General features: G+C 36.7%; 1 protein-coding gene across 1 annotated transcript; it reads left to right on the top strand.

Annotated features, from left to right (window-relative positions):
- Positions 1-909: 909 nt before the first annotated feature.
- Positions 910-9,687, top strand: LOC142337796 (uncharacterized). Its single transcript, XM_075387315.1, has 4 exons — positions 910-1,306; positions 5,498-7,688; positions 8,126-8,598; positions 8,856-9,687. Exons 2-4 carry the CDS (start codon positions 7,382-7,384, stop codon positions 9,420-9,422), a joined length of 1,347 nt encoding a protein of 448 aa, XP_075243430.1. The 5' UTR covers positions 910-1,306; positions 5,498-7,381; the 3' UTR covers positions 9,423-9,687.
- The last annotated feature ends 240 nt before the right edge of the window (positions 9,688-9,927 follow it).

Here is a 9,927-nt window from a genome sequence, read left to right as displayed (position 1 = left end):
CCGTTAGATAAGTCCTTCGATTCGCAATCAAGAAGTAGAGAATTGTCATTGAGTTAGAAATGTTGATGTGCTCCTAAATATCAGTTAACTTTGAGAGCCGACTAATTATGAATTACAAGTATCAACATTAGGGATATTTACTGCTAATTAAAGTAGCAATTTGGACTCAAGTGCAATTGTTCCTATTGTTATCCTCCTATTTGGACTAAAAAGGCCTGATTATATATAAATGCAAAATATATCTGACGCCACTAAGCCCTCAGCTCAGTTGTATTATGTCGGCATTGATTGCTGGGGAGCCTTTTGAATAGCGGACTTGATAAAATTTAAACCTTTTTAAACGGCGTATTAACAAGAAGGCTTCGTTTCTTTTCACCACTCATCTAGCTCAATTCAATATTGCTTTCAAGACTACTTCGCCACTAATATTAAACAAGGAAAAATTATATTCAATATTTTGCAATCTTGTTTTCTCCCCCATTATAACGGGTGAAACAGTTTTTTTGCTTTGAAAATGGCAACGCGGCTTTTTGAGGAACAATATGACATCATATTAATCTCGGTTTTTTTCTCATAAACATGTGAAATCTTGAAAAGGTCATTTGTATCACAAGTGTTTGTGAATAGCTCTTGACTTGCATCTATGCAGTTTTGTGGACTAATGGGTCCTTGTGTTTGTTTGTTTGAAAATGATGTGAGCTGAAAAATTAGGCGGAGCGGAGTATTTCTGAAAGCTATATGCAATTGTGAATCTTTAAAGGCTATTGACGAAATACACGCGCAATGAGAATTACCAAATTCTATAAGACAGCAAGAAAAATAAATTTGCTGGCGGTCAAAAGTGAGTCTACACTTTTGTTAAGCACTTTGTTGTTGGTCAAATCGATGAAAAAGTGAACTTTGAAATAGTCGAAATGTTTTTCATAATTTGATGTCATCGATAGTTTCGAAAAAAAACGTTGATTTCTTCCTTTTGTGAAACTTCATCGTTGTATGATTCGTTTGAGTATGAATATGGCCCAAACTGTTGCCTTAATGGACGTGATTTGTTTAGGTATGAAGGCCTGGAGTTATCTCGCTGGTTTCAAGATAATCACAGCAAACGTAAAGAGCATAATCAACGATCTGCTTGATGTAACAAATCTTGGAGCTCAAATGCGAAACAAAATAACCGAAGTGAAGAAACTGCTCTTAGAGGCAGAGAATATTGAGCGACCCAAGCTACAATTCGTGCAGCCAAAGCCTAAGCTTCTCAAGCAGTTCAACCCCAAGCTCATTGATAACTTCGATGAGAGCAAAGCTAGAGGTAACATTGAACCAATTTTGTAAGGAAATCTTGTTACGCATTTTGGTCTTGGCGGATGATGCCAAACCGAAAAAATAATGCCAAATCTAGGAATGCATGTTTATTTTTGCTCTCTCGAAGATGTAGAGTCTCAAGCTTATAAAATTTTGTTTTTATCTACTGCCAAACACCCTTTAACATTTTATCGCGTTTATGAAAAGTCCCGATCACCCCCTTGAACAATGAGTATTTATGAAATGAACAGCAGAAACGTAAATATCAAAAGCATTGAGCAGGGTGTAGTGTAGTTCTAAAATCTAGTATCTGTTTTTTGACGTATATCAAAATTATAATTACCGGAAAGACATTAGTTCTTTGAATTGTAGCTCAGTACTTGTCCTGATATGTCTTTTTAAATTCGCTTTACATTTTAATCACATTTTTTCGTTTTTTATGAGTCTCGAATTTCACGTTTGACTCCTGACTTACTTCACTTACGTTTTCAACTGAATGGATCTTGAATCCTTTCACTCAATGAATTGCGCATTGTAGTGAATGCTGTCAAGGTCAAAAGTGCAAAGTCAGAAGAAACGAGATAAAGCGCAGTCATCAAGTCAGTTCAATAGATTATAAAAGTTCTTCAGAACAATTGCTAGCTGGCATGAGCTTACTGGCCTTCAGTTTAGAAGCTGAATCAAATTGCGTAGTAAAAACTACGCAATAAATTAGAATATTTCTTGACACTTAGAAATGGATTTTATCGTTTTTATCGCTTCTTTTCTGTTTCAATCAATTACAAAATTTACTCGCAAACGTCGTGAGCTTTGTTGGTTCAGTTTTTGGAGTTTTTTTGAAGCGCTAATATGAAGAATAGGCTGAATCTACTGACATTTTCACGCTGGTTATGGTTTGGTATTGAGTTTTTAAAATTTAAACAAAATTACGTTAATAAATGTGTTCATTTTCAATTGTGTGAGTGTTGACTCTCATTTTTCTTGGGCGGATGTTTTGAGCTCTTCCGTTCCTTTAACCAGCTGCTTATTTGATTTTTTGCGCTGTTTGTTGAGCTATTGTTACACGTTTCTTTGCTTCATTTTTTAATTACTGAAGCTTTTATGTAGGAATTATCTTCTCTGAGAGAAATGATAGACTCAGGTGCACAGGAGCTGGCTTTTAAAATGTGGAACGTCATTCGTCTCTTCAAAGTTGCAATATATAATTTCGTCTCTTTAAAGTTGCAATATATAATGACATTTGGGTCATTTTGGTCCAGATCAAACTTTTCAACGTTCCCAAATAATTTCAATAGTTCATTTTTTTCTACAGAGGATTCATTTTCTTCTATGCATACATTTTTTGAAAGTAATCTAAAATATTGTTTGCTCATTTTATAATCTCAAGTTGTTTTTAGCTTAAAGTGTGTTTCTCAGCTCGCTATTTTTGTTTTTAGGGAGTTTAATTGTTCGGCTTTTTTCTTTATTGAGCTGGACCCAAACTTTACCAGATTATGTACTCATGTGATTCCATTTTTATACTATAATTAAGTTAGTAGCTAAAATCTGAAATCCAGCTGGCCTTTTCATGCTATTTTTTCAATGACCTTTTAAAATTTTCAGTAATTTTTTTTCCTTTAACTTTAGTTTTCTTGATCTAAATGATGCTTTCATTATTTGCTCTAAAACGGAGTTTAGCAATTATATTCGCCCTGTAGTTTTAGGTGACTTTTCGTCTGATCATTTCACTTTTCGTCCTCAAAAACGGGATAAATAGGTAGCGCACGGAAAGCATTAAGTTCTCTTAGAGCTCTAATCCTTACTATACTTGAAGAATGCGGATCACCAAAACTTTTTTGAGGAGACAATTTTATGGTACGAAGGGCGATTCTTAAGATTAAAAGTTTGAAAAAACCTTCAGTCTACCTGCCCCCCCCCCCTCTCCCTTCAACACTCCCATTGTCCACCCTCATCCAACTGTCGATTTGAACCCTCCTCTCATGTAGCCATCGCCCTCCTACTTCCCAGCGATTGAACCCCCCCCCCCCACACACACACGCACACTAGCATCCCTAAGCTTCAGTTGGCAACTGCCGAAGCCAGCCGTTCGTTTGAGAGCAACTCAACCGACGTTAGTCAGTTATGTTTAAAGTTTTAGTTGCTCTGGCGCAAGGTTTGAGGTAATTATGATAAATATGCGTCTTTTTTTACAACTCGAAAAGGAGTATTGATTTTCTTGGTTTTAATCTCATGTACTATTTCTTCAAACGGCGTTTTGACCTTAAAGCGAAATAAAATTGACGTCTGTTCTATGATCATCCTCTGTTCTATGAGCATGCTCTGCGTTCAGTGAATGAGTATTTGACTTTGAAAAGTTTTTGATAGAATGTCGCATAGATTACCGTTTTAGCCTTTTTCGTCCATGTGGCTCAATTTTGTTGCTTGTAATTTGTTTTTTTTGCAGAAATGCAGAAAATGTTTTGGTCGACGCTGAATTGATCTGTAACCCTCTGAAATTGATACTGCAGGGGTTTGATGAGAGCGTAATAATGCGTTTCAATTGCAATTCAAGCACATAAATTTTAAGGTAGTTTTTGGCTTTTTAAAATTTTGTTTTTGGATCTTTGAGCGAAGATATCAGTGTATACGGCAACTTGTCTTTGATTATTCGCGCATTGAACGCCTCTTTTTAACGTGAAGTGCTTTTTGTTTTATAATACTGTACACCTACTAATCAGATTTTGGCGGTTTTTGTCCATTTTTTGTATTAAGATTTTAATTACAAGAAATGTACTTCCGTGCGTCGTCCTGGATTTTAATTTCGTGTTATTAATAATTCCATTATTTGCGGTTAAGTCTTTTAAATTCAGTAAAATTGTGATTCTTAAGTGCAGTTTTGACAATATTGTGAGTTTTTTTAAGATTTACTAATTCGAATCTTTGAACTCTGTTTCCACTTCTATTGTTAAGACAGGAAGATGGTTCTGTAGCTTTCAAAGAATCGAATTCTAAATGATGAGATGTCCTTGGTGTTCTACTTTTTTTTCAATTTGATTTTTAACTTTCCAAATTTACAATGTAGTCTTTGTTTCTTTTACAATCTGTCCGTATTCTCCACATTCTAGCATGTATCTTTCCCCTAAGATCTATTTTCTATTCGCTCTTCTTAAATCAGTTGTTAAAATAATGTTGATTTAAACCCCTTTTTAAGATTTTTTTTCTATTTCGCAACAAGCGGTTTTTCGCCTTTGAGTATTATTCTTGTTGCCTTTGTCTATTTAATGATTAATTTAAAATTTGTAATAGTTTGAATTCATTTTGTCTATGATATCTGCAAGGGAGGATTATATCTTATTTCGAAACAGCAATTTTATTTGACAATTTTTAGCCTGGCCGATTTTATGAGCCTTACAGTTCTTATCCTAAGAATTGGACCATTTTTGTGCGTCACAGATGTTTTTTAGTAATACACAATTTGGCGGTATGATTTTACGGTTAGTTTTTTGTCAAATTTATGCCTTAGATTTATATCTGTGCAGGTTTTTTCTATTGATTTTTCTATTTATTCTGTTTTTTGCATCTTTTTTCAATTGATTTCAATGATGTCAGTGCTCCAATCTCTCTTGTTATGAAGGGGGTATATTTACAATCCAAAAATTTTCAAAAATTGCAATCAAATCTGGTGAGGTAAAAAATGAATGTTTTGAGACAAAAGAATAGTTTGGGCTGCATTTACTTTATTGCTTGAAGTTCCGACTCTTCGAGTTGCTTCTGGAATTCTTCTCAAGTGAATTTTCATGCCTGACTTTTCAATTTTTGATTGATCTCATTTGTTTTTATTCCCCAAAAACTTTGATGCTAACATAAAGGCGATTTTTAGCGTTGAAGTTTTTAGATGTCAGGCTGTTATACTAGAGGTTGTGGGTGCGAACCACTCTGGTGTCGGGATTTTGCAATCAATTTTTGAGCAGCACCCCCTCTAAATTAAATTTCCCAGCCTGTTGTTCGAGAGCAATTCGTGCAACGTTAATCGGTTTTTATTTGAACAGCTGATTTCAGCCAGTTTACTACTGAAAATCAAATCGAAAGAGCCGAAAGCGGTTCTTTTTTGAATTTCAATTTTGTAGAGGTTTTCTGCATCAAACTCTAATACCATCATTAAGGCCCCATAGTCGAATTATAGTCACTACAAGTCTTTTTTAATGATTTTTTGTTCCAGGCTCTGCGTGGGGCAAGCAGAACGAAAGAGTTCGCAAGCAGAGGAAGCTGAAACGGGAAACAAGAGGTGCAATGAAAGAACTCAAAAAAGACGCTGTTTTGATGCAGAAATTGAGAGTTGAAGACCAGCTTGCAAAAGACAGAGAACGTAAACTGAAAGTCAAACAGATCTACGGACAACTTTCAAATCAGGAGGGCGATGTTAAAAAATGCAAGAAGGCCAAATTCCAACTTATTTGATTTGCAAAGTCACTGTTTTTGCTGGAGTAAAAAGTCAGGTCTTCGCAAGGTGGCTTTGTTTTGTGAAGTCAAGAAAACGAAAAGAGAAAAGATCCAAAAATGAAAAGAACTGAAACTAAAACTGACTCATATTTAGACAGAGAAGTTTGGGGAATTTTCAAACTGTTGAACGGTTAATTTTGTTTGTAAAACAATCTATGCTCGATAAAATCTGTGGCCATGTTCAAATTACTCCCGGGATTACCCGTAAGTTGTACCGAAATGATTGTTTCTGGGTTAACTTGAAAGATTTTAAATTTCGCTGTTTAAAGATTTAAATTTGGCAGTTCTGATCGACTGATTATTTTTGTGAGTTCATTTGAGCTGAAATTTGAGGTGGTTAATTTAAGTTTGAGGCTCCGTTTATTTCTTTTTCAAGTCGTGTCAAGGATCGATTACAAAGCAAACTGTTTTCATTTGGACTTAATAAAACATTTTCCGCTCAATCTCCCCTGTGCTTTGTAGTACGTCGCCGGGAAGCAACCAGGGCTAATTGAAACTCGTAAGTTTAAAAACAATATATCTAAATCGTGATTTGCCCCCAAATGTGGGAACTAGTATTTCTATCTCGTAAACAAAACAATAATAACTGTCTTTTGATGGTTTCGGTCAGCAACTTGTACTATCTCGAAATTTGCCCGACGCTAAGTTTTCACAGGGCAGTTTGCCCTTTGTGATATCGTATTCACACTTTATTGAAACTTGTTCACGGGTTACTTTAAAATCCTCTAATTGATAGGAACCTCCTAAATGAATTAATTTATCGACATTTCCGGATTAAAGGTCTTAAGAGCTACCGACAAGTTTACAATAAACTGGAAAATTGTGATTAACACACCATTAAGTAATTTACATCATTATTTGTCATCAACCTTATAGTATAGTTAGTCAATTAGCGTGGTATTATCGAGTTAATTTGGAAAAATGATTGACATTGGTGTAATCAGTGAGTTAATGTGACTCGGCGCCACAGATCAATTGAGAAGACTTTTATCGTAACTTTCGGTCTGAGAGTTCACTAGTTTTATTAGCTGCTGAAAAAGCAACGACGACCATTATTCGGCCATTTTATCGATTTTTGAAAAATTATTTAATTCTTAGCTTGTATTTGGTGTGGCTTTAATTGAATGTACAGCAGCAGCAGTAGTAGTCAGTTGTTATAGAATAGTAGTAATATTGTAGTACAATTTTTGTTTGGATAGATAGATTGACCAATAGAAGCGCGATTCGATCGAAGCAATAAGACATCACCAAAGACAGAAAGCGAGAGAGAGGAATTTGAGCTAGCCTAGCCGCTTTTGACAAATATTAATTTAAAATAAAAGTATACTACTAGCCATTCGTATCACTTCTTTGATTTTCAATCAGCCGCACTGTTTTCCGCTGTTTGTTACAAATTGAAAAATATCAATTTCACGCTAAACTCAAATTTACAAAAAGTCAACCTTCATTTTAATCGGTTTTAATCTTAATCAACTTTCTGAAATTTTGATCTTTGTGAGTTAACAATTTCAATCGCTTTGTTTGAAAACTTTACAACAAAATTTACCCTTTCATTTCTGAAATCTAAACTGCGATAAATTTTTGTCTTGAAAACTCTACCAAAATGAAGCGATCTTTTATGATGGTCGACCTTCTTTGCAATAACTCCGACTCTAAACCAGAAACCAACACAAAGCCAACTCCGGAATTGCCAGGCAGCAAGCTGAAAATGCCCCACTTGGACCAGTCTGTCCAAAATCTGCCAGGAGTTGTGCCCAGCAACGTTGGGGTGGCGAGTAATTGTGGGTTGGAGATAGTTGATCCAGTTAGTCTGTTCCCCGTGACAGATTCACTGTCAATCCAGATCGGAGATGAGATCCCGAAGAATGTTGACAATGATGATGAAGAAGACAGAACAAGTGACAGTCCTGGTAAGTTGAACGAAAATAACTTCAGAACGTTAGAAACTTCAGCAGCTTAAAAATAGTAAATCTGTAATTCAATGTATGGCGTCTATTACTGATCGTCTATTTTACAAAAAGTGTTTAAATCAGCGTTAAGAAGGCAATGTTTGGAGCTGTCCTGAGCGAAAAATAAATTTTGTGTGGGCAATTAATTGAATTATTTTGTTTGGATTAGATTTGAAAATTTGTTCAAAAATTATTTTAAAAAAGGCAGCTTTCAGTCTTAAAAATGAGTTTTTGAAGTAACATACTTTAAAAAGGCCGCTTTAAATGGATGTAAAAATGTGACTGGTGAAGTTGAAGCAAAAATTAAAATCAAAGGGATCTTTTACTAATTCTTGTAATAGTCACTGCAAAATCTTATAATAAAAATTCAGATAAATTTGAAATGTGAAATTTTTTAGACTCTGGGGTTGAATGCCCTTCGTTCTTCGAGCCAACAACTGGCGAGGAGGAATCTCACGACGACACCAATGCCAATAGCGAACCTTCATTGAAAGCAACCAGAGTTGAGCCACAGCAATCTTCAGTCGCCAACAATGAAATCCAGAAGATCCAATCCACTGCACCTATCAGCCGGCCAGCAAGTGTTCAAAGTGCCAAAAACGAAGACCGAGACATGGATGATGACGATGACAAATTCGAGGGTTCCGAGTCATATGATGACTTCGACGCCCAGAGCTCTGGTTCCCGAGATGATGATTCCGGTTTTCATCCGGGAGGTTTCAGAAGTGGCTCGAGTTCGTCCAAAAAGCAGAGAACTGCTTTCACGCCTGATCAGATTCACGAGTTGGAACGACGATTCGCTCAGCAGAAGTATCTTTCGGCCTCAGAGAGAGCGGACTTTGCCTCAAAGCTGAAGCTCTCCGACACACAGGTAATTTCATTCTCCTTTTTCGATATTCATCTTTTATTAATTGGAGGTCCTAGTAATCATTTTTTCCTCAAGAAATAGACTCTCCCGATAAATGAGCTTCTTTTAGTTATCATCAACTTGTATTTTGATCCGTAATTTTCATTGAAAAATGATTCGATAGCTTCAATCGACCAATCAAATGAGAGCATGAAGTAATACTTCACCCTATGATTATTTAAGTATTTTTTCAAAATATACTGAACTTTTTTGGGTTTTAGATCAAAACGTGGTTCCAAAACCGACGAATGAAGAGGAAGAGACAGCAACAGGACATTGAGAGTGCCCAACTTCAGGCCCTGTACTCCTCCGCCCTCATGATGCCTCCTCCCCCCTCCCACATTCTGGTTCCCCCAATGGGACACCCAAACCCAGTGGCACAGAACCCTCTTCAGAACCCTTTCCAACCCCCTGCAAACCTATTCAGCCCTGCTCAGCCTATAACCTCTTCCGCAAGCAATGTCCCTCATTTGACCCTGGGACTCTCAGAACACCTCCCGACCTCAACCGGGGTTCTTGGAACCCAAAACCAAGCCCGCGGACCTGCAACAGGCGATTTCCCACAGCCTGGGGCACCTCAAAAGTCACTTTTCCTTCCTGCGCTTGGACTGAGCGCAACATTTGGCCTTTCCAATTCGCCAGCGCCAGTCGGAACGAACGCCACCCTCCCCAACTTGACCTCGAGCAGTCGGGCTTTGGAGTTGACCTCTCAGCTGACCTCGAGCATGCCCCCCGCGATGAGTTTCAGCAGCATGGGGTTGTTCGGCCAACCCAAATTAGGTCTGTGACCTGCCGGTTTATTAAAACTAAAACTGTTATGATAAATCACCACTTCGCAAATATTTCAGAACCAAATTCTTGTGCAAAAACATTCAATACTTCCACGCAAAACTCCATAAACTCTAAACCGGTGTAGACTTCTTTCTAGTCTCTCCGAATACTGTTTTCGATTTCAATTGCTCTATATTTGATTTGATTCACTCTCGCTTTTATTTTCTCATATATTTAGATAATTCGGTTTTAATCTGTTTGAAATGATAGTTTTCATAATAACGTCATTTTTTCCTCAGAAGGAAAACTAAGAGGAGTCATCAAAGCTACGCAAAATACCCCCCTTTCACAAAATAACCCCCCCCCCCCCCCTCCACTTTCTTTTTTCATGCGCACCTATTTTTCCATCTATCCTTTTAAAGATACCTTTTTTCCTTTGTGCCATTGTTTATTGTTTTTGTTTTGACATCGTTTGGTTGTTTAAGAGCAAACCGTGGGTGTATTTCAAAATGTTGCTCCAAT

The sequence above is a fragment of the Convolutriloba macropyga genome, chromosome 4 (genome assembly GCF_964194025.1).
Source record: "Convolutriloba macropyga chromosome 4, txConMacr16.3, whole genome shotgun sequence".
Taxonomy (NCBI): Eukaryota; Metazoa; Xenacoelomorpha; order Acoela; family Convolutidae; genus Convolutriloba; species Convolutriloba macropyga.
The sequence above is the reverse complement of the archived record's forward strand: the minus strand, read 5'-3'. Positions and strand labels throughout refer to the sequence as shown.

Excerpts from the sequence above, each read along its gene's own strand:
- LOC142337796 (XM_075387315.1), top strand. The coding sequence starts at position 7,382 with ATGAAGCGATCTTTTATGATGGTCGACCTTCTTTGCAATAACTCCGAC. Across the intron at positions 7,689-8,125 it reads CAGAACAAGTGACAGTCCTG|ACTCTGGGGTTGAATGCCCT; the intron begins GTAAGTTGAACG and ends GAAATTTTTTAG. Across the intron at positions 8,599-8,855 it reads TGAAGCTCTCCGACACACAG|ATCAAAACGTGGTTCCAAAA; the intron begins GTAATTTCATTC and ends TTTGGGTTTTAG.